The following is a 25,720-nucleotide window of genomic DNA, read 5'->3' as shown; positions in this document are numbered from 1 at the left end:
ATCTTCAGGTTGAACCCTAATTTCTGACTCTGAGTTTTTACTAATCATGCTTCATTCCACACTGCAGTTTTGCCATAAATAGTGTATTCTTTTCCTACTTGCAATGGAGTTGATCGCCCTCAAGGTGTAGGGGTTTCATGGCATAGCTCTGTCTGGGAAAGGTTAGAAGCACAGCTCTTAACAGGACATTTCTGTTACTTTCTGGTATTTTATGCTCATACCAAACCCACTAAAACAAAGCTTGCCCTCACTCACGCCCCCTGCTCCTTTCCTCAAACTTTAAATCTTCTTCAGAGAAACTCACCCACCTGATCTTCCAGCTCAAAAGTTTCCAATTTAGTTATTCTCAACTGCACTTTAACTCCTCCATGGCTCAGCCTCTTCTGGAAAGAGGAGGCTGGTGGCCGTCAACAGTTGGTAAGACTTAGTGCATTATTTGTAATGATGTGGCTATACGTCTTTGTGCAGGAGGATGTGTACACAAGTGCAGGTGTCTGTGGAAAGCATAGACGTTGGCTCTCCCTGGAGCTGGAATTACAGGACATTATGAGCTGCCCCACATGGATGCTGGAACCAAACCTGGGTTCTCTCAAGAGCAGTGTACACTCTTAACTGCTGAGTCATCTCTCCTATCTGAAACTTCTATTTTAAATCTTATTATCACATGAAAAACAGACCAATTAATAACAATCCAAATTTCTAGAGGAAACATAGCAAAACTAGGTGATATCTACCATAAACCCAAAATACAACTAGCTGTGACCACTTAGCAACCAGGAGACCTAAATAGTGTTAGCATCTATGTGCAGAAAAGCCCAAGATCAGGGACACCTGACATGTGTGGGAAGAAAGAGAACCTCCAACTAGCTGACAAATACACCCTGAACATTTAATGAGTCAATTGAAGAGCATTTAAACAACATTTAAAGCCTGGAGGGGCTGGTCTGCTCCAGTGTGAGATATGAAGGAACTAGAGCAGTGCAGCCAATCAGGGCTCCCTTTTCTAAGAAGAGCACACTAACGTGAAAACATGGACAGAGCAATTAAACTGTGGATCACAGGAAAGTAACTCATTACCTTGAGAACTGGTAAGAAAGAGAAAACCCACTCATGCTGTCTTTCTAATAAGAACTGTGCAACTGAGAAGCAAAACAGTAAACAAGAAACATTTATACAGTAAGTATTGCAGCTTGTGAGCTGGAGAAATAGTTCTGCAAGTAACAGGCCCTTACAACAGACCTGAGTTCAGTTGCCAGCATCCACATGGTAGCTCACAACTTTCCATAACTCCAGTTGGAGGGTTCCAATGCCCTCTGGTCTCCATGGGCACCAGGCATATATGTGGTATATGAATATATATTTCAGTGAAACGCATACCTAAAAACTAAATCATTACAGCTAATAACTAAAACACACCTGGTTAAAATGTTCCATTTTGCAACCCAAGGAACTGCTGACTCTAGACATTGTACAGACACATCTATTAACTCTGCAGATGAGACACCTAGACAGTATGTGCTACTCAATGAAAGAACACTCTACTACCAATAGCTGTGCCAAAGGGATGACACCGGAGTCTGATGAAGCTTGGGGTCCAGCTGTCAATTGAGAAAATATACAAAGGGCAGAGCATGGTGAGCTGTACTAAGAGTTTATAGTCAGTCAAGTCCAGGCTATGAGAAACGCTGAGACAAATGAAAGGAAGAGGCTGGACAGAAGATGCAGTGAACAGAGTGCTGTTTGCTGTGAGAATGTGAGGACCAGACATGGGAGCCTCAGTATCATAAATGCTAGGTGGATATGGTGGCCTGCTCAGACTTCCAGGACTTGAGAGACAATGACAAGGGATCTCAAAGCAATCTAGCTCACTAGAGTAGTCACATTAGCAACAGCTTGGTTCACGTGAGAGACCCTGCTCCAGTAGATAAAGTGAAGAATGACTGGGAAAACACCAGGCATCAACCTCAGCCATCTACATACACACAAACATGAGCATATGCGCCCAAGCACACACACATGAGCATAAACACATGTGACCACACACACACACACACACACACACACCACACAGATAAGTAAACAAACCTATATTAAAAAGACTAGAAGGCATTCATGTTTTTAAGTTGGCAAGACTAAGCTATACAAGAGATACACATATGCAGGAAGTTGATTACCATAGACATCAGGAGGCCAGGGAGGACCTGGCTGCAGTTCTGAGGCAAATGGAGGGGTCTGGCTGTGACAGTCCTAGCCACTTCCATGGTAGGTGTTACACAGTCATTCACCTTGAAACAGTGCATTACAGACTTGTCATTTGTTTATATGAAAAAGCTTCAAAAATGATGTCTTTCATTTTTGGGAAAATGTCTTTCAAAACACCCCTTCTCTCCATTCTAAAGTCTCACCTTTAGTCTAGGCCTCTTATTCCCCCTTTTAAAATTTACACAAGGAGAAGGTGTCAGATCCTCAGCTCTGGAGTTACAGACAGTGATGGGCACTGAACATGGGTTCTGGGAACCAAATTCAGGTCCTCCGTAAGAATAAGTGCTCTTACCTACTGAGCTGTTATCATGGTTCCAGGCTTCAACTTTTACTTGAATAATTGCAATAGTCTCTGAATTTGACATGTTGTTATCTTAGATGAGACTCCTCACCTGGTATGCACAAGGTCCTGTACTTTTTCTTCTTTGTTAGCATTTACTAGCTCCTAGCATACTGTCAATCAATTCATTTCCTATGTTTATTAGAAAAGTATATGCCTCGTTGTTTAATGGCAAGCACTACTAGAGCAGCTATCTTTGAACCTAAAATACTTACTTTCACAAAGAACATACATAATACATGCTTACTGAATGAATGAATGAATGAATGAATGAATGAATGAACCAACATCTCCTTTTCCAATCTGCTTGCTAATACTTTCTTCCTAAAACATAAGTCTGCCCTTGATTTGGGATTCCCCTCTGTATGCTGTGAATACCACTGGTTAATAAAAAAAAGCTATTTTGAGCCTATTGCAGTGCAGAATAGGGCAAGGCAGGAATTCCAAGCTAGAGGAGAAGAGAGTAGGCAGAGTCAAAGAGAAGCTATGTAGCCACTGCAGGAGACAGGTGCTGGATGGAACCTTACCGGTAGGCCACAACCACAAGGCAATACAGATATTAATAAAAATAGATTAATTTAAGAAATAAGAGCTAGCCAATAAGAAGTGTGAGCTAGTAGACCAAGCAGTGTTATAATAATACAGTTTCTGTGTGATTATTTCGGGTCTGGGCAGTAGGGAACAAACAAGCAGTCTCTGCCTACATGCCCTGGCTGTGGCTCTCCAGACATACAAAGGAGTCTAAAATTTTCAACAGGCATACATATCCCTTTACAATGTAAATCTACTTTATCCCTATGGATCTCATGCTGGTACTGCTTGACCAAACTAAAGATGTCCTCAATTTCTCATCATGGTACTCACTAGTCATGGTAAGTTATGTCCAGTGATCCCACAACTGTAAATACCTTGAGGGCTTCAAGCCTTTGTTCATGTCATTTCCTTAGGAAAAAATGCTCCCTCATCACAATCTATAGTAGCTTCCAAAGCCTCCTTCCCAGGTCCCCTAGCAAAGACAGCACCACATCCTCCGTGGCAGCACAGAGACTATACCAGAGCACTCATTCACTTATCTGACCAATTATCAGCTGAAGGACAAGGGCCAATCTCCACTTTTGTATCCTACAAATTACTCTGACATTAATTACTGCTTGACAAAATTATATTGACCAAACCATGTTCTAACCTTTTTAGCCAATTTTATCCCAAAATAAATAAGGAACATCATAAAATTATTTTTAACTGAGTAGAATGATTTCCAGTCCATTATTCCCAGGAGTATTTTAAAAGCTGTAAACCTCCGGCTCATTACTCACAATGACCAAGGCAAATGGAAATTTAGCTTCTCTTGTTTTTCTTTCCCTTCTCTGTCTTATATTTGGAAATGATTCATAGAGTACCATTTAAAGAATTTAAAGAGAAAAGCTCGCTATTCTTTCTAAACATTTTCACTATTTCAATGTTACTAGACCTCCTCGACAGATTTTATACTAAATGCAAGCTTGTAGAGAGTGACGGAAGCCCACATGAGTGGGACTCCTGAGTGCATGTGACCACTTCCCTACAAGATTAGATAAATATGCCTCCTTGGTTCAGTTATATACCATAAACCCTGCCTCCTAGATTATCTATATGCAATAACCCTATCTCTCTTCAACTCTATAATAATAAGCATACTGATCTTGGGGTCAGGGTGGAGGCAGGGACAGAGCCTGAGGTTTCTCTAGCAGAAAGTCCAGTTTACTAGATCAAAGATTTCTGTCCATTTGTCTGCCTGTCTGTCTTTTCTTCATCTCCTCATTGCCCCAGTGAGATCCATTCCCAGAGCCCCGGTGGACATGGCACAAACCAAATTTGATGTAGAATGTCCTTCTGTATATGTGTTGATTTTATTGGCTAATGAGCAAAGCTTTTTCAGCCAATGGCTTAGAAGAATATAGCCAGTCTAGAAGAGATATATACAGAGAGTAGTCAAGAGTCAGGGAGTTGCCATGTAACTGCCAAAGGAGACAGAACCTAAAATTTACCAGTAGCTCACAGCCTCATGGTGATACACAGATTAATAGAAATGGGCTAATTTAAGATGTAAGAGTTAGTTAATAAAAAGCCTGAGCTAATAGTCCAAGTAGTATTGTAATTAATATAATGTCTGTGTGATTATTTGGGTCTGGGCTGGAGGAAAATGAATGAGCAGTCTCAGCTTACAAATGGTGCCAATGTGGGCCAACCACATTCACATAAAACCTAAGAGAGCTTGGGAAGGAATTCTAGACACAAAAGAACAGAGTTAAGCACAGCCTCTTCGTAGCAGCATTTTCTTGGGTGGGCTCTGTTTGCTAGAAGCAAGCAGAGGAACAATTCCTTTAAGAGAAGGTTTCCTGATTCAGCGTTAGCAGCAAAAACTACACAGCTCATTTAAGAATCAGCTTCCTGGTTCTTGCTGGTCTTGTTATAGAGCACTTAATGGAGTTTGTGAGCAGCATGTTATAAGTTGCTTAATGGCGACATAGACGTGCTGTGTCTCTGGAGCTGAGGCAGTGAACATGGCTTAAAGAGCTGGCAGTAAATGTACCTCCGCCATATTGAAAGGTCAAGAGATAGCAGCTGGGGCTGCTGCAACCACACTGCTTACCATTTTAAAATGCTCCTTGTCAGAAAAGGATTTTCTGACACAATAGGACAGATTCAGACATAAAAGACCTCTAAATGAGACACAGTGTAGTTAAAAATGTATGTACGCTTAGGAGACAGAAGAAAGAGAGTAAAATACAATATAGTCTTTAAAGAGACAGTAAAAGTAATATAAAAGAGTACAGACAGTCATAGAGTAAGAGAGTAAATAAAAATAAGCCACGTAAAGATGGAAAATATACAGAAAGTCTGAATTATGTATATTATTATGTTTTCTTTGAATTTTTTTGACTGCAGAGGGACATTTGATTCTGGGAACTGCTAAGTTAAACCGACATAAAGGTATCTTGACTTGAGAATTCTTTGGGTCTAAGAATATGTTGCCTTGGAAAAGATGTTCTACTTTTGTTTCCACAGAAGATGAGAATCTGTGGATTCCTTCTAGACTAATGTGGTTTGATGGAACAAGACCCCCTCTGAAAGGTCTCCATGAACCCTAAAAATCAACCAACAAACAGCAGGAAGCAGTTTGGAGAAAACAATACCCAAATTCCTACAATGATTGTTTGTAGGTGTTTGTTGTCATTTAAAGGGAGTATGATATATAGATGAATACTTTGCATTGGTATAGGTCTTGGTCTATTGATACAAATTTAAGGTTGATTTATTATACTGTATCTATGTATTTCTGCTCTTGTTAAGTTATTGTATTTGTGTAGTTCATTTAAAAATGTAATGTATAATTAAGAAATACAGATTAATAGATAGTCCTCTATAATAATCAAACATTTAATTATGTTAGTTAGGTTTTTAGATATACAGAGATATATTTCAGTTATATAGGTATCTTCAACACTTCAAAGATCTACGAAATATGGTATTTAAAATGTTATAGAAACTTAGACTTGCCTTGTGGGAAGTCCAAGCCCCCCCCTCACCCGCTCCATCCAGGTCTAGGAAGGTGTGCATCCAAACAGACTAGGTTCCCAAAAAGCCAGTACATGCAGTAGAATCAAAATCCAATGTCATTATCATTGGCTTCTCAGTCTGCCCTTATTGTCAGCCACATTCAGAGAGTTTGGTTTGATCATATCCTCGTTCAGACCCAGTCCAGCTGGCCTTGGTGAACTCCCATTAGATCAGTCTCACTGTCTCCGTGGGTGGACGCACTCCTCGTAGTCCTGACTTGCTTGCTCATGTTCTCCCTGACTTCTCTTAGAACTGGAGAGCGAGGGGGAGGGGGAGTGGGGGGAGTAGGAGGGAAATGGGAGGAGGTGGAAAATTTAAATAAATAAATAAATAAATAAATAAATAAATAAATAAATAGAAAAAAGAAACTTAGACTTTTCTCAACAGTGAGACAAGTCTGCTCCTGGCATTACCAATTGATTACTTCAAGAGAAAGATGGGTATCAAAGAGTCTCCTTGTGGAGTTTGCTAGCCATTTGGGCAAGAAACTGCTCTTATCTGAATTACTTGATGGTATGCTGTAGGAAACGGACATGCAGGACCCACAGAAAAGTGAGTGCTGAACTTTTCAAAATATGGGATGTTTTTATTCAGAGTTCCTGCTTAACAGAAGAAACTGCCAGACATCCTGAAGAACACAGGGGAAAGCAACTGATGAACTTTGCCATCACAAGGCAGAACATATCTTTAAATTTCCTGCTTCATGGAAAAGTCTGCAGGATACTATGGGCCTATAAGCTGAAGTTGGATGCCCCAACATTACAGAAGAACTTTGGGTGACTGTCCAGGCAGCAAGATGTCTCTATCAATTCTAGAACTTTGGAAGTTGCTTACAATGCACTTCCTGTTTACTTAGGTAATATTATATCCTTCTGGTGTCTTTGAAGAGTTGAAGAATAATAAATAGTTATAGTTTTCCTTAGTTATGATAAAAGATAAATTACATATGAAACTTTAAACTCACAAAGAAGTATTGTAACTGTAATTCTTTCTTGATAACTGTTTTGCTATGTTAAAGTTAAAACCTTACTTTTTAATTAGACATAAAAGGGGAGATGATGTGGAATGTCCTTCTGTATATGTGTTGCTTTTATTGGCTAATGAATAAAGATGTTTTGACCAATGGCTTAGCAGAATATAGCCAGACTGGAAGAAATACAGAGAGAGAATAGGCGGAGTAAGGAAGACGCCATATAGCTGCCAAAGGAGAACCCTACCTAACCCTGACCAGCAGGCCACAGCCTCATGGTGACACACACATTAATAGGAATGAGTTGATTTAAGATGTAACAGTTAGTTACTAAGAAGCCTGAGACAACAGGCCAAGCAGTGTAGTAATTAATATAGTTTCTGTGTGATTATTTGGATCTGGTGGCCAGGAAATGAACGCACAGTCTCAGTTTACATAAATTCACTAATCATTCAAGTTAATTATTAAACTCTTTAGAAAATGGAGTATCGGAGCAGGATAGGGTAGCTAAGGATGTAGCTAAGTGGTAGAGGGTTTGCCTAGTAGGCTCAAAGATCTGGGTCTGAGCCCAGGACCACAGCCACAGTCACCACATAAAACAATACACAGAACAGGGCAGTAACTCAGCACCACATGCTACTGCGTCCTGGTTCTGATAAATAATTCAGTAGCATGAGCCTCCCTGATAGTTACTCGAAACACTATTGAAAACCCAGCTGTATAAACCACATTGAAGGCAGATTTACTACACACTGAGAATGAGTCATCTCTCAGTAACATTCAATCAGTATTTAAAAGGCACAACTTCACTCTGATACAGTTCTAGTGTCTTGTTTCTATATTTTATTTTGATCACTCAACATGGAGAAGAATTCTGGTTCACAGAGAAGTATCTGTATTACTAATAAATTTTCCAGCATATCTATCACATTCCCAAACTAAAGTATTACAGGAAATTGACAGATAAGTGGTTATAAATTGTTAGGATAAATCCAAAATCTGTATTACTAATAAATTTTTCAGCAATCTATTACATTCCCAAACTAAAGTATTACAGGAAATTGACAGATAAGTGGTTATAAATTGTTAGGAAAATCCAAAATTCCCTTATTGCTAACATAGAAATCAGACTAAGGCTTCTGACCCAACGGCTCAAGTGTATGTGCATGGTATTCCTTCTGCTTGGTGTGCTGCACCCCGGCAGTAGGCTGCAGTAGCAGCCTGATGAGATGTGCGCTTGTGCTTTCCCTGACCAACACACTGCCTTGCACAATAGCTGCAGCCGCATCCTCACTTTTGTGATGCGCCAGACACAAACACATGAAAATGCAGGCATTTACAGGAGCAATGCAGACTACACACTAAACGTTTTTGGTGCTCAATGCGCTTGAGGAGTTATTTAACACAGCTGTTAAATTGTCTTTTTTGGGCTTGGATATAATAGAGCACAGTTTAAAAAGCACTTAGGAGGCATAAGAATGGATTTGGCACCAGAGAGCTGAAATTATCTCCCAGACTTACTTATTAATTTGATTAAACCATTTAACATCTCTGCATTTGTTTTATTTAACAGAGGGGGAAAAAGCAAAACTAAGTTATTATGACAATCGAGGAAAAAATTATCAAAGTAATTTTTAAGCTATGTAGTTCAATATAAAGTAATGCTATGTTATAAAATAAGGTGTGCCCAGGTGGTCATAAACTGGATATCTCTAACAGATTTTCATGGAAGAAGATATAAATCTTGGAGAAAGATTTTTTTTAAAGATCTACAGCCAGAACTTTAGTTCTCTTGAAACCCAATGCCTCTAGCTCACAAAAAGAACTAGAATATATTCCTCTAGCAAAACAGTGGATGGGAAACTCAGAGCTTGACCTTGGGTACACTCTTCATCCTTTCATGCTGATGGTGACATCACCCTTCTGCTGGTCTGAAAACACCATCTTTCTCTTTCCAGTGCACAGATGTGCAAACACACATGGACACATGCACACAGTTTTCTCCCACTAGAGTAGTCCTAAACTCAAAGTCTTGGCTATGAACAATCTAAAGTTTCTGATCTTGGCGAGTAAAGGAAACTGGAGAAGCAAAGCAGCAGTTGCAGCTGGGAGGGGGGCTGCGGCCACATGCTCCTGGAAGGGAAACCAGCACGCACAGCAGGGTGCACCCAAAGGGCTCCAACACCTCCACTTCTCACTATGCTCACATACCAATGTCAGACTGTGATGTGGAATGTGATATCAATAAACTCTCCAGTCTCTAACATAAAAATGCATTGGTCCACCTTGAACTTGAGTCTGTTCCCTGCATATGATTCTGTAACATCATGTATGGTCAAATACTGGGTAATGAAGTCAAGGGATTGACACGTCATTGAACATCAAAAAGTAATATTCCTTAACGCCACCACTGATATTACCCACAAATAGTATTTTAGATATTAGGAAGTCATTAAACTCACAGTGGCAGGCACACTTTCCCAATGCCACATTTTTATTCAGAGCCTGAATTTCATTACCACACATAATGGCTTTCTTTGAAGGGACATGTTAGTTAATGTTACTCATTTTTTGATAAAGTATCTTCCAAATATTTTTGAATGGTAACATGAATTCTGTGAATAACAGCACACATGAATACACATGGATTATAATACCTTTGACAGTTTCTCAACTGTTCCACTTTTGAAAATTCAATTCCATTTGCTTGTAACTCCTAAGTGCTTTTTTAATTATTTCTTTCTCTGCAGATCATAATTACATCATTACCCCTTTCCCTTTCCTAGAGCCAATCCTTCCCATATACCTCTCCTTGCTGTTTCTCAAATTCATGGTCTTCTTTTTATTAATAGCTGCTATATAAATATATATTCACATATTCTATATACATACAAATATATATATATGTATATATATATTCCTAAATATAACCTGCTCAGTCTGTATAATGTTACTTGTAAGCATGTTTCCAGGGCTGACAACTTGGTACTGGATAATCACTTGGTGTGCTCTTCTCTGAGGAAAACTATCTCACCTGCTCTCAGCATTCTTCAGTTGCCTGTAGTTCTTTATGTAGGGCTGAGGCCTCCAGGGCTCAGTTTGTGCACTGCTTGTGGAATCGCAGACAATCCCGTGGGATGTTAGAAGGAAAATCAAGTAGAGGAAGAGTCTCACCCCATCTCTACTGATTAAAGAGGCATGAGTGTGGTCTGGAAACAATCCTGTGCCTTCTCCTCCAGAGAACACCTCAAGCCCTCATGCTCTGTGTCGTCACCACCAACAATAACAATAACAACAATAATAGTAATAGTAGTAATAACTGATTTCAGAAACTTCCAACTCTCCAAAATGCCAGTCTCACCCAACCTAGACACCTTTACTTATCTAGAAAGCTCCTGCACTTGGAAACTGGGTTTCATCTCCCCACCCTGAGTGCTACACAACTTCCTGACTCTCCTGCCATTTCTTCTCCATTTATGCTCCATTCATTTGTATTGCTCTTGCAATAATTAAGTGAGTCCTTTCTACATGCCAGTTGCTGGGCTTGAAAATAAAAAGAAGTTATCATCCCTTACTTTTGAAGATATCACAGCATAATTAAAGACATAAAAATAAAAGTGAGAGATACAATTTAAAAAGATATTGCATTTCCCACAGTAATTCCCAGACATCCTTGTCATTAGTGTAATTGTTCTGGACTTCATCTATTTCCTCTCAAGAGCCCCTTACTAACACTAATGAGAAGCTCAATGAAAACATGGTGAATTAGATTTTTCCTTTCTTCCTAATACTTCTGTGCCCATCTAAAACTGTAGCACAGATGCATTGCTGTAATCCTACAAGTTGCAATGGTCACCCTGTAGCCAGGAGTAAGTGTTAATTTCAGGTTGGACGGTCTGGCACCCTGAACACTGCTGGTGCCTTACACTCTACATGTGCCGTATAATTCCAGCCTGACTCTGGTTTCAGGATCCTTCCCTGGCCACCTTCAGCTGATATGCCCAAGCTGGCCATTTTTCTGCCTACACGCTCTTCTCTACCTTTATTCTCCCGGTTGCCTCTTACTCCCTTTCCTAAGATCACCCTCAGTTCACTCTCTGTGACAGTTTTCTCCCCTCGCCCTTCCAGCTTGTTCTTATTAATCCAGGAATCCTACAGGACAGTTTCTCCTTTTTTTAGATTATTTTTTATTGATTTTATTGAGCTATACATCTTTCTCTGCTCCCCTCCATTTTTTTCCCTTTCTCCTCTACACTCTCCCAAGGTCCCCATGCTTCCAATTTACTCAGGAGATCTTGTCTTTTTCTACTTCCCATGTAGATTAGATCCATGTATGTCTCTCTTAAGAGTTCTCATTGTTGTCTAGGTTCTCTGTGATTGTGATCTGTGGGCTGGTTTTCTTTGCTTTATATTTAAAACCATAAGTAAGTACATATGATAATTGTCTACATTTTCTAAGCAATTCAGTGATGACATACAACATAAGACACACTTTAACAAACCAAATTCACATTGTAATATATATCTTGTACCTTAAATATAAATTCCATACAGGCAAGAGCTCTTGAAATTCTGTATACCCACTTTATAGAACTAAACATACAACAAAGGACAACATAAAATGGATAAGGATGACATCACTTCCTGATTCAGGACAAATAAGGGACCCTGAGTTGCTAATGTGTATAATATATATCTTCCCCAAATATATTCCAAACATTACCAAAGAATATACCAAGAAAGATACGTTATATATATTGTTATTCCAGAGGACCCAAATTCAGTTCCTAGTGCCAACATCAGGTTGGTTACAACCACCTGTAACTCGAGCTCCAGAGAGAGCTAGATGCCTCTAAACTACACAGGCAGCTGCATTCATAGACACACACACAAAATTTTAAAAAATATTTAAAAATATTTTTAAAAGATAGAATTATTTTGCTCTAATCATGGTCCAGACTCATTTACTGGTATTAAGATATTTGGGGGTTCTAGTCAGGACAATACCTATTACATATTCCTCTCTCCAATGCCTATTTTGTTTCAGGCCCTTTCCTGTTATAATTCTATAATTTATAATTAAAAATTGAACAACAAGACATATTAAATGCTTGCTGGAATAAAAACAACATCCCAGGGCTTTACACAACATTGATTTTAATCACAATAAAATAAAGCAACTAATGCTGGGGCTGGGGAGATGGCTCAGAGGTTAAGAGCATTGCCTGCTCTTCCAAAGGTCCTGAGTTCAATTCCCAGCAACCACATGGTGGCTCACAAACATCTGTAATGAGGTTTGGTGCCCTCTTCTGGCCTGCAGGCATACACACGGACAGAATATTGTATACATAATAAATAAATAAATATTTAAAAAAAAACAATACTGATGCTGTGCTGGACATCATTTGAGATGAGACTGTCACCCTGACATCTAGAGATGGAGGGGAAATTTTCATTCTATGATTTAGACTAACTTCAAGAATATTCAGAAAACAAAAAAAATGTAGCCAGTTTACTAGTTAAGAGCATATATTAAAACACAATTGCTGGCTAATTATATATGTGAAAGACAAAAGATTTCAAGGAGAAAAATCTAAAAATCTATTAAAATTATAAAAATCTATTAAAATTTATATTTTAAACATCTATGCAATTTATTTTTCTATGTAAGGTACTCTACCAATTTCCGTGAACACCTAAACAGAAAACTTGAGGTAATCCAGAAGATGTACCAGCAGGAAAGTATACTAACTAAATGTAAAAGCCACATCGGATTCAGTCAGCTGTTCAAAAGCACTCTAGCAAGGCTAACTGAAGGAATAAACAAGGGTGCAAGGCAAAGTACTATACTGAACACTGAGACAACAAAAGGCGCTGGATGAAAAAGCACTGTTTCATTTGTACCTTTAAAAAACTCAGGATTGCCATTTTTATTCATTGATCCTACCTATTCAAGAGCATGGGCCTTCCTTCCATTTTCTGGTATCTTCATTAATTTCTTTCTTCAAAGAACAGGTCTTTTACTCCCTTGGTTAGTGTTACCCCAAGATATTTTATGTTATTTGTGGCTATTGTGAAGGATGATGCTTCTCTGATTTCTTTCTCAGCTTCTTTATCATTTGTATTTAGGAGGATTACTGATTTTTTTTTAGTTGATCTTGTATCCTGCCATATTACTGAAAGTATTGTTTATCAGCTGTAAGAGTTCCCTAGTAGAGTTTTGGGGTCACTAATGAATACTATCATATCATCTGCAGATAGCAATAGCAAAAGTTTGACTTCTTTTCCAATTGAATCCCCTGATCTCCTTTTGTTGTCTTACTGCTCTGGCCAGAACTTCCAGAACTATGTTGAATAGAAAAGGAGAGGTGGACAGCATTGTCTTGATCCTAATTTTAGAGGAATCACTTTGAGTTTTTTGATTAAGGGAGCTATTATGGGGCTAGCAAGAAACTTAGCACTAGAGAAATTCCCAGGAATCTATAAAGATGACACCAGCTAGGACCCTAAGAGGAAAGGGGGCCCAAACTAGCCCTACCCTGTAATCAGAATGATGAATATCTTAAATGTCACCATAGAACCTTCATCCAGCAACTGATGGAAAACAGGCAAAGACCCACAGTGGAGCACTAGGCTGAGCTCCCAAAGTCCAGTTGAAGAGTGGGAGGAATGAGAATATGAACAAAGAAGTCAAGACCATGATGGGTACACCCACTGAAACAGTTTACCTGAGCTAGTGGGAGGTCACCAACTCCAGCCGGATGGGGAAGGAACCAGTATAGGTACAAACTAGTTCCTCTGAATGGGGGTGACAGTTGTATGGCTGGGGCAGACTATGGGGCCACTGGCAGTCACACCAGGATTTATTCCTACTGCATTTACTGGCTTTTGGGGAACCCATTCTCTTTAGATGGGTTCATTGCTTAGCTTAGATATAGTAGGGAGGGCCTTGGACCTGCCCCCAAAGCAATGTACCTTACCCTCTCTGAGGAGTGGATTGGGGGTGGAATTGGGGGGGAAAGGTGGAGGGAATAGGAGGAGGGGAGGGAGTAGGAACTGGGATTGATATGTAAAATGAAAAAAAGATAGTGTGTTTTCTTAAAAAAAAAACAGGTTTCCTTTTATAAACCACTCACTTATTAAGTGTGAGATACGTTATCTTGTTCAGGCCTCAAAAACGGGATGAAAATGTGCAAAGTGGATGAAGAAACTACGAGCTGGTTAATATGCTCGTCTAGAACAAAGAGCGGAGATTCTCTCTCTCTCTCTCTCTCTCTCTCTCTCTCTCTCTCTCTCTCTCTCTGTGTGTGTGTGTGTGTGTGTGTGTGTGTGAGTGAGAGAGAGAGAGAGAGAGAGAGAGAGAGAGAGAGAGAGAGAAGCATTGGTGAGTAAACAGGAATTAGAGCAACAAGAAAACGCCGAGAGAGTAAGCAGCTCCAAAACAGTCACACTTTCTCTGGGACTGTAAGCCTATTGGGAAGGTCATGAGCTTGAGAATCACAACCAGCTCAGCACAAGGCCATGCAGGGGTGCCGAAAACACACAGAGAAATAAGTAGGACTTTGCGAGTACTAAGTGATAGGCTAGTTTTATCTTCAAGAACTGGGACTCAGTAGTATGGATGGCTGAAAACATAAACACAAAAAGGCACCGAGAAGGTATGTTGGCAGTCTAACAAGTAAAAAATTAAAATTGTAGACCCACAGAATACATCAGATCTTTTGTTGAAAACCTAGGAGAACCAGGAAAGAACCAAGGGAAGGTTGATCTTGAATAATCTCAGCCTTGACTCAACACATTCTCAAATGGTATTAAAATGGGTAACTAGTGCCAAGATTGACTCATGGGGGAAAGTGACAAAGATGCTGTCATTTGGAGGCTGAGAGAGCTGGCGACAAGACACAGTGGTTAAGAGCGCTCGCTGATCTTCCCAAAAGTTTGGTTCCCAAAACCCAGACCCAGTGACTCACAATACCTAATGTAACTCCATCTTCAGGGGACCTCATCTCATATTCTGACCTCTACCTGTACACACAAACACACACACGGCAAACACACACATGCATACACACACACACATTAAAAATAAATCTTTAAAGGAGAATCGCCTGGAAATTTTAGAACTGAAAAATACAATATATGCACAAGAACTCATTAAGTGGATTTATCAGAGATAAGAAACAGCACAAAACAGGATGAATGAATTAGAAGGTCCAAAGGAAATTGTAAAGGGGAGGGGGAGTTACAAAAAAAGTATTAGAGACACACTGAGCCATGAGGCCTACTGTAGAATCAAGGAACAGGGGGTAAAACAGGGGTTTGAAAAGATGCCATCCAGATGATTTTCCAAACTGGTATTGGGCTTAAACAACCTCCAGACCCTGTCTTACTTAGGGTTACTATTGCTGTGATACAACACCATCACCAAAATCAACTTGAGGAGGAAAGAGTTTATTTGGCTTACATTTCCACATTGCTGTTCATCAGTGAAGAAACTCAGGACTCAAACTCAAACAGTATCCTGGAGGCAGGGAACTAATGCAGAGGCTATGGAGGAATGCTGCTTACTGGCTGGCTCTCCATGGCTTGCTCAACCTACTTTCTCACAGAACCCAGGACCACCAGTACAGATGTAACACTAGCCGCAATGGCCGAGGCCCTTCCCCATCAATCACTAATTCATAAAAAAAATGCTTAATGGAGGCATTTTCTTAACCAACGCTCCCTCCTCTCAGATGACTATAGCTTGTGCCAAACTAACATAAGACTACCCAGCACAAATCCAAACAGAGTAAATGATCATCAATAATAATATAAAAACAATAATACATTAACAATGTACATCTTAACAAGTCTGCTGAAATCCCCCAAACAGAAAGAAAACGGTAAACGTCCCCAGATAGGGGCAGGCAACATATATTTGATTTAGTGATGACAAATTCTCAACAGAAGCCAAAAAAAGAAAAAGACAACGGGTAACACCTCAAATACATTGCAAGAAAACCATTTGCGCCGGGCGGTGGTGGCGCACGCCTTTGATCCCAGCACTTGGGAGGCAGAGGCAGGCGGATCTCTGTGAGTTCGAGACCAGCCTGGTCTACAAGAGCTAGTTCCAGGACAGGCTCCAAAGCCACAGAGAAACCCTGTCTCGAAAAAGAAAAAAAAAAAAAACATTTGCATCTTAGAAAGCCACATGCACAAGAAGTATCCTTTAAACTGAAGATAAATAAACACTACCAAATGGATAAAAACCAAGAAATTAGAGACTCAGGGTATAACTCATGGCAGAATGCAAGCAAAGACTCTGGATCAATCCCAGACCCTAGCAGTTCAGCCCCAATGCAAAAGCTAGCAATTTGCTCTAGAAAATCTGTCACACATACACAAAAATGTTATATCATTAGGAACCCAAAAACTAACACAATGAGTCATCACACCACATACCACATAACAGATGACAGACAACAAAGACTGGAGAAAATGTGAGACAATGGGAATTTTCATCCACTGGGAAGACCAGTTGTCACTTTCTTGCAAATTAACCATAATCTTATTGCACAACCCATCAATCACTGTTCATGGTATTGTTAAAATTTAAAAATTGATGTCTATACCTGAAGCATAATCATGGACTATTTATAGAAACTTCATACATAGCAGCCAAAACAAGAGACACTAGGAAGTGATGCATTATTGGTAAGGAAGAGACGCCAGTAAACAGACCACACTGTGTAGGTGTGATGGTATGATGTTCTCAAAGGGAAAGTTTAGAGACAGAAAATGGTAGTGCTAGATGGAGTCTGGGCACTCAGGACAAGGGAGAAATGCACAGTATGGTAAGGCACATGGAATTTTACATGTTACATATTTCTGAAAGCTCTGGAGCTGTACGGCAAGAAGAATGGGTCCCAAAAGAGAAACATAGGATGTACTCACTCATATTTGGTTTCTAGCCATAAATAAAGGACATTGAGCCTATAATACGTGATCCTAGAGAAGCTAAATAAGAAGGTGAACCCAAAGAAAAACATATAGTTATGCTCCTGGATATTAACCTTCATCAGGTGATGAAAGGAGACAGAGACCCGCATTGGAGCACCGGACTGAAATCCCAAGGTCCAAATGAGGAGCAGAAGGAGAGAGAGCACGAGCAAGGAACTCAGGACGGCGAGGGGTGCACCCACACACTGAGACAATGGGGATGTTCTATCGGGAACTCACCAAGGCCAGCTGGCCTGGGTCTGAAAAAGCATGGGATAAAACCGGACTCGCTGAACATAGAGGACAATGAGGACTACTGAGAACTGAAGAACAATGGCAATGGGTTTTTGATCCTACTGCACGTACTGGCTTTGTGGGAGCCTAGGCAGTTTGGATGCTCACCTTACTAGACCTGGATGGAGGTGGATGGTCCTTGGACTTCCCACCCTGTTTGATCTTAGGGCTGACGAGGGAGGGGGACTTGATTGGGGGAGGGGGAGGGAAGTGGGAGGCGGTGGCGGGGAGGAGGCAGAAATCTTTAATAAATAAATAAATAAATTTTAAAAAAAGAAAAAGAAAAAGAAGAATGGGTCCCTGTGTGAACTACAGAATCTAGTAATAGTGAATCAGTCTTAGTTATTGGTGAGAGAGGCGCCACTCACCGGTGAGACGTAATACAATAAAGGGAGCCACTTGGAAGGTAAGAGCAGTAATGGGGAACTCTCTACTTTCCACTCAATTTTTACATAAACCAGAAGCTATTCTAAAACAAACTGTGTTGATTAAAAAGATTAACTTCCCAAATAGAAAACCCTAAACACAGGCTATATATTGCAGAACTCTCCCCCATGATTAAAAAATAAAATAAAAGTTTTTACACTTGCAGAATGTAGCAAGGGAAAAAGGTGGTTACACTCCCTTACTCATTCTATGAGGCCAGAACACCCTTATATAAGACTTGACAAGCACATGAGAAAAACAATGGTCCAGCAATTTTTCTCATGACATAGTTGAACTCCTTAACACTCGTATCTGAGATTGTGCCAGCTCCGTCTTAGAAAGCCACTGAGACACAGCATCACTCACAGACAACAATGAGAAAAATATATATTGTTTATAAAGTCTTAACAATTTTGCCTTTAAAATTTACTTGTGACAAAGAGAGACATATCAATAAATAAATGTAACAAAATAGAGTATACAATAAATTTATATATCAAGTATCAGACTATAAAGAATTTTGTATGGTATAAGAAATGGCAAGAGATTTGTACAAAATTTTACCAAATTTTACAGATGAAATAGGAATTCATTTGACTGAAAATAATAGAGGCAGAAATGGAAAGTAGTTTCCAGACTGAACAAGGGTCGAGGTGGCAAACCCAGCACTATGGGTGTTCTACCATAGCAAAAACCCTAACCGGGATTTTAAAAATTTATTAGAATTTCTTGAAAGTAACAGATTACAACCACAGTTTGACCCCAACACAGGAATAGTGAGTGATTTCATTATCCAATTGTTACCAATAACAGTTCATTTGGAATAAAATCATAACTTTTGAATCCACTCTGACTGCCCCCCCAAGAAAATCTGAAACTGTTAAGAAAACAAAATGAACTGGATTCTAAGCAAGGTCATCCAAGGACAAACAGTCTCAAACTATTTGGCCTTTGGCAGAGCAGGGAGGAAAGGAAGGGTGACCCATGGAGCAAGGGCAATCAGCTACTAAACATACAGACTGATTCCTCCCCACTTTTGTTTTTGTCACATTTTTCTATTTTAATTAAAAAATTTCAGACCATATATTTTGATCATGTTTCCTACCCCCTTGCCCCTCGGACCCTACCTACCTAACTACCCACCCAATGTTATGTTCTTTCTCTCGCACTCAAAAACAAAAAGACCACAAAAATAAAAATAAAGTAGCAAAAAATCAATAAGACAAAAATGTCAAAGTGAAACAGAGAGTCTACCAAAAAAAAATCCATTGAGTTCCTTTTGTACTAGTTAACTACTCCTGGGGACCGCCCTGGAGCTTGGTTGATATACCTAGTGACAATCTACTGTAAAAACTGATTTTCTCCTTGCCAGTGGACATCAGTCCCAGATAGCGCCTTGGTTAGAGGTGGGAAAATGTATCCACTTTCTCCTCTCAGTGATGGGACTCCATCTGACTTGACTGTGTACAGTATTGTACATGTTACCGGTCTCTGCAAGTTCATATGTGCATCAGTCCTGTTGTGCCTGGAAGAATCCTTTTCCTTAGAATCAGCCATCTCTTAAGGATCTTACAATCTTTCTTTTCCACAAAATTTAAATTAGTAATGTAATATAAATGTTCTCCATCCTGGAGTTAAACTAGAAATCAACAAAAGAAAGATATTAGAAAAGTCTCCGAAAATTTAAAAACTAAACAGTGCATTTTCTAGATAACGTATGGATCAAAGATAGTCACACAAGATATATATTGACATTACCCATAACCTCTAAACAACCTAAATATCCACCAGGTAAGTACTAAATAGAGAAATTAATGTCGGAGCTTCCAAATATTATTCAGCAATTAAAAGGAACAGAAGTACTGAAATATCAACTACTTTAGGATGGATGAACCCCTAAAGCCTAACGCTGACAGAAGCACCCACAAAAGTTTAGGTGACATTCTCATATAGTAAAGATTTCCGGGCCATTCAATGTACTCTCAGTGTCTAGTCTGTTTGAATGTTTTGAATAAATGCTAGGTGGGCGCATCGGAAATCACTGCAGGGAGAGTGAAGTGCAACAAAGTGACATTTAAAAAATTGCACATTGGGCCCCAATCCCACGAGACAGTAAAAGAGAAGGAAGGCATGCCACTCCGTGAGTACAACAGCTTAAGAGAATAGGTCCCTTAAATGACATTCCCTGGCCTGAAGAAAGGCGTGACGTGCCCCACCCATCTTTAATAAAATCCAATCGCACCACGCAGGGGTATGAGCAAACCAAGGTGAGGAGCTCAAGGAGGGATTTAAGACATCAAAAGGGGTGGGAAGAGCAGTCAGCTCTGGCTTGGGTGAAGGCAGTGTGGCAGACAGGACGTCCTGCGGCCCGCCGGTCTCCATAGCTTCCCATCAGCCCCGCTTACCCAGGCCTGCCGTTCCAGCTGAGCGTACAAATTGGAGCCCTTGAGTTTCTGGACTATCTGGGCGATGACGAGAGACAGGTCCGACTCCTCCTGCAACATTTCCCCAGCCCTAGCCCGCCCAGCCGCGGGGACAGTCGCTGGCAGGGAAAGAATGCGCTGCAGGGTCCCACTCCCGGCCGCTGACACTTCTCCCGGACCTTTTTTACACTGGGACTCCTCTAGCGGGCGTTGCCAGGCAACTGCTGGGCCTTGTGTCCGTCCCTTTCTGGTCCCCTCAGCATCTGAAAGGCCTATCACTTGCGTTCCGGGACCGGAAAGAGTCCAGGGCCGGGAGGCGGATTTCATTTCATTGTTCCTGCTCAGTCTGATCAAAAACCCAGAACAAAAGCTTGTTCGTCGACAGCCACAAAGTTTCGGGTGCGCACAAAAATACCTGGGAACGCGCTGTGTGTGTGTGTGTATGTGTGTGTGTGTGTGTTGAAATTTCGTTGGACTCTATATAATATAGGTTCATAACTCTTCCACCAGTCTTCAGAATATGCCTGTGAACGCAATTGCTGCTGCTAACACCCAAGAATTGTGGGCTCTGACATTAGCTGCAGCACTTCAACGAGGTGCTTAAATTTCAGAATTCAGTTTACACCAGTTGACAGGATGTTTTGATGGTTGGGTGAGGTAAGAAACAATGCATGAAATTGCACTTTTGTTTCCTTTTCTACTGTTTCTTATTCTCTAGAGTCATATCCTGAGATTAGTCTCATTACAGATAGAGTAATTAAAGATTATTTTCAGTTGTGTGTGTGTGCACATATATTTTAAGCAAGGCAGAAGTAGTATTTCAGGGAAAACAGCCCGAGACTGCTGAAAAGGATGCTCTGGTCTAATTACATCAAACTTCAATGTCCTTAAGAATCATGAGAGATTTTGCTAAATAAATGTGGTTTCTGATTCAATGAGCCCCGAGTGGGATCTGGTAATTTTAATTGCTGACAAGGCCCTGGAGATTGTAACATTTGTGATCCAAAAGCTAAACTCTAAATAGGAAAGACATTGCACGCATGCTGTCTGTTTACATCCTGGCATTTGTCACACCATCACAGAGATACTGTGAAGATAGGCCCAGACTCTCAAAAATACACCTGTTCTACATGGTTTAGGAAAACAACTCTGAAAGAGACAGGCAGGAAAGGGATAGAATACTTTCTTTGTTTCTCTTTTCTTTGTTTCTCTCTCTCTCTCTCTCTCTCTCTCTCTCTCTCTCTCTCTCTCTCTCTTTCTTGTTTTTGGGCTTTTGGTTTTTGGTTTATTCAAGACAGGGTCTCCCTGTGTAGCTTTGGTGACTGTCCTGGAACTTGCTCCGACCTCTAACTCACAGAGATCCACCTGCCTCTGCCTTCTGAGTGCTGGGATTAAAGGCATGCATCACCACCACCAGCTCTTTGTTTCTTTACAAAACATTTTCCCACAACTCAGAGTGTCTCAGACCTGTGGATGACTAGATCTTAATTCTTTGTAGCCCCTCCAAGGTGATACCCTACCTGTTCATGAACTCTCACAGCAACCTGACTTTGAATAACAATAAAAAATCCATAATAAATTCTGCTTTGATGTTAAGAATAAGGGAATGATAAAGAAAGAGGTAACTGTGCTTGCCTGGGTTTGGAAGGGTCTTGGAACAAAAAAGTAAGACTCGCATTCAGAAAACATTCTCGCTCTCTTCCTAGCATGTGCCCTAAGAACGACATGACTTCCTTTCCCATAAGAATGTCAGGTTTCACTTGAAAAAGAAGGAAAATACCACGCTGGTGAATATTCTGAGAGAAAGAGCGCCTATTTTAATGAATAATATATCAAAACTGAAATAATTGGGTAAAATAAAATCCCATAATATTGACAAGTAAATACTGAAAGGAGCTAAACATACAAGAAATGTGCGCGTGCCCAGCAAGCTTTTGTACAGATATCGGCTTTAAGTTGCTTCTGAGAGAACAATTTTCAGGCTTAAAACAACAATCAAGAAGTTTAGATTTGATTTTCTAATCCTACACAGGGAAAATAAACCCTTAATCATAACACTAAAAAATGTTTCTTACTGACACAGAAGCAGGTGTGTTGGAGTGTGATTCAATTCTAGACTGCCCTCTGCTCTCTTTTTCCAATTCAATTTGGCAAGACCTTTCAAAGCACCTGCTTCAGGCTAGGAATGGCAAGAAATACAAAGATAAATAAAACTGTCTCTTCTCTCAAGGAATTCTCAGTCCCTGGGGATGATGTAGTCGGAATGCAAAAAGCTTGAATGAAGATAGACGCTCTGTGCATGCACATTTTATTGTGTTCAGGTCTCTGCTCCACAGTTAAGAGGGAAAGTCTCATCTCCAGTCTTCAGTAGAGGATTTGCACTCAAAATCCTTGTTGTACCCACAATGAGCAGAGACTGAGAAAATGCTCTGCTTTTACATTTGAGACCAGACCCTGACTCAGTCTAAAAGTGAATAACAGAGTCCAACCTCACCTGACTGGCTACAGCTGTCCAAACAGAGTCAGAAATAAAGTAGTCACAGAGACATCTCCTGAAATGCTCTCGGATTCTGAGGAATGGTGCTCCTGAATCAGCAGATTTGGGTCTCTGGGCCCCGCCCATCTCTCTCAGACGTGCTCTGCTTTGTTGTACTTTGCTGAGAAGCCATTGAGGCACACACCCCAGGGGTACTGGGAAGCACCTTTCTTTATTCATGTGAGTATGGTTTCCATACACATACACTCTATTGTCTACACTGGAAATTATTTCCACTTGCTTTAAAAGAAGATGCTGATTTTAGTATGTTGTATTACAGAATAAATTGAACTATAGGCTTCCAGGAATTGACTTAAAAAATAAAAAAAAAAAAATCCAACCACAGGTATTTCACGTTATCACAAATGTCACACACCTCACTGACTTTGGAAACAAATAAGTTTATGATAATTGTTGGGTCTAGGGGTGTTGTACAAACCACCAAAGTCTAATAAACCAGAAGTAAACTTTATTCTAGAAACCAGAATCCAGGAAAAAAATAAAAAATAAAATAAAATAATCTCCATGGAGTACAAAAATCTTATCATCTAGCTGAAACCACAGCCAGAGATGGCAAAGGCCTGTTTCTAAGCCCACCTTTTAACAGTAGGGGTACCAAGCATTAGGTCTGAACAAAGGAATTTTTACAATCTCAAGGTAAAACTCAGATACAGATTGCCTTACTTTACAATCTCTGTTAACAGGGTTTTTCAGTTAAACTAGTGTTTGTACTTAATCCACTGTCTTTCTTGGTCCTTCCAGGCAGTGTTTATTGAAGCCCTGTGCTCTCCCCTTTGATGCCTCCAGTTTCACATAGCAGGGATAATGCATAACCCAGAGGTCATATTTCCTAAAAGCTGATTTAGCTCATATCCATAGACTAATTCTCAGTTTGCAAAGAGATGCTTTCACCTTGTAAACAGAGCTATGGGTTGTAAAGCGGAGTAACCCACTGTTAACAGTTAATCCTTGAGCTGCCGAGAAAGCTGCTGACAGTCTGTCCTCATCCTCCTAGGCTTACAACTTTGTATTTATTTCTACATTCTTATTTATGGAATCTACATTTTTATATTCTTATTCTTGGACCCTTCAATAATATCCATTACTTATCAATGAGTTGATTCTGCTACAGAGGATTGATATGTGGTTCAAATGATATCAGGTAAGGGTGGCTTTGTGTTGGGAATATTCATAAACAAGCATCCCTGGGTGAGTCTTGTACTAATCAGTCCTATACAGACTATACTTAACCCGCTTACATAGCTCACTTAGAATTTACATCAAAAATCTACATTATTTATTTATGTGACATGTTTCTCAGTATCATGTTGATATTTTAAAAGCAAAAAAAAAAAAGGAAGGAAGAAGGGTGGCCTGTTTGGTTGAAAGTGAGACCCCAGCCCCCTGACACCCCTATATCCAAAAAGTCTGGGATGTTTGGGTGGAAGCATCACCCCAGCCCCTTGCATCCATTTCAAGCCTCCTCCCCTGCGAGTTGCCTTAGTCTGGACCCCACCTCCGGGAAAGCCCTCCAAGTGGTGACCCCTCTCCAGGGAGGGTCAGGGCCACTCCCACAGGCTATGTAGGCTGCTGCCCAGAGAATGAACACGTTGTCTCCGGGGTTTGCATGGTCTTCCCTTCTCTCTCTTCCCCTCGCCATGCTTTCCCGGTGCCATCTGGGGGCACTACATTTAATGGGCATCTTTCATTAGGTCTAATTTGGTCTAATTGGAATTATTTGCATTGGCTGAGAGGCTCGTCCTCAGAAATATTCCTAACGTGGCCCTTTGAAAATATGGTCTGGGAATATATGTCAAGAAGAGAATGTTTGCAAATGGTATTTTAAAAATAGATTTCCAACACTGATGACTCGAGAAGGAAGTAGCTTCTTTGTAATTACTTTCGTCTAGTTCCTCCCTATATTTGGAAGCCACTCTTTCAGGATTCTCAGTAATTGTCTCTGGCTGGACAAAGAGGAATGGACTTTGGAAATACAATTTGCACTATTTGGAGCAAGTGACGTTTACTGGTTAATTTTTAAGAAAAGGAAAAGAAAGGGAAGGGAAGGTGACTCCCTAGTTTCTCCAGGAACCTCCTGCTGGTAGGGTAACAGCAGAGCAAGAGTTCCCTAGCTTGCTGCCTCCTCTAGTCTCTAGGCACAACTCTGTTTACTTAGCTCGCTGAACCTCACCTCACACAGTCACGCATTTTCATTCTAGGGGTTTATCTTCCAGGGTGTTTTTTCTTATTTTATATATTCTCTCTCTCTCTCTCTCTCTCTCTCTCTCTCTCTCTCTCTCTCTCTCTCTCTCTCTCTCAACTTTTATTGATTCTTTGTGGATTTCACATTATGCATTCCAATTGTACTTATCGCCCCATCTCCTGACATCTGCCCTCTGCCCTTGCAACCTCCCCTGCAAATCAAAACCAAATTTAAAAGAAAAACCAAAAACCAAACAAAACAAAGAAAGAAAACAAAAGAAGAAGAATTTTGTCATGGAGGCTGTAGTGAGGCTCATTTAGCCACACACTGCACCCTTTGGTTTGTTCATCTTTACTTGCAAGTATTCTTGCCAGGAGTCATTCTTTGATCTGGCTTGAGGCATCTGGCTCTGCTACACCACCTACAATGGGCTCTCCCTGGGTCTCCTCATGGATCTCCTGTTGTTGTCCTGTGTCACGGAGATGCTGCCATTTTGGATATATAGGTTTGTCCCCTTCACATGTTCCAACAGTTCATAGATTCTGTGAGTGCTGGGGTTGGCCTCTCATAGCCCTGGTTCTGGGTCTGGGTGATAGATGGGTTAGTCAGCTTGCCAGCCTGCCTTCACTGTCACTACAGGGACAGGGACGAGCTCTCCAGCACTGCCTCAGCTAGCTCACCAAAT

General features: G+C 40.4%; 1 protein-coding gene across 5 annotated transcripts in view; it reads right to left on the bottom strand.

Moving 5' to 3' along the window:
• Tbc1d19 (TBC1 domain family member 19) overlaps positions 1 to 20,477 on the bottom strand; it is a 114,807-nt gene extending 94,330 nt beyond the window's left edge. For 4 of the 5 annotated variants that reach the window (XM_057772207.1, XM_057772206.1, XM_057772204.1 and 1 more), the window contains exon 1: positions 20,279 to 20,477. In XM_057772207.1, the coding sequence (XP_057628190.1) occupies positions 20,279 to 20,377 (99 nt within the window). In that variant the 5' untranslated portion in view covers positions 20,378 to 20,477. The remainder of the gene's footprint in view (positions 1 to 20,278) is intronic. The other variant, XM_057772208.1, reaches the window with a different exon arrangement.
• Between the last annotated feature and the right edge of the window lie 5,243 nt (positions 20,478 to 25,720).

This window comes from Chionomys nivalis, chromosome 6 (genome assembly GCF_950005125.1).
Source record: "Chionomys nivalis chromosome 6, mChiNiv1.1, whole genome shotgun sequence".
NCBI lineage: Eukaryota > Metazoa > Chordata > Mammalia > Rodentia > Cricetidae > Chionomys > Chionomys nivalis.
Note: the sequence above shows the minus strand (reverse complement) of the source record. Positions and strands in the feature narration are given on the sequence as shown.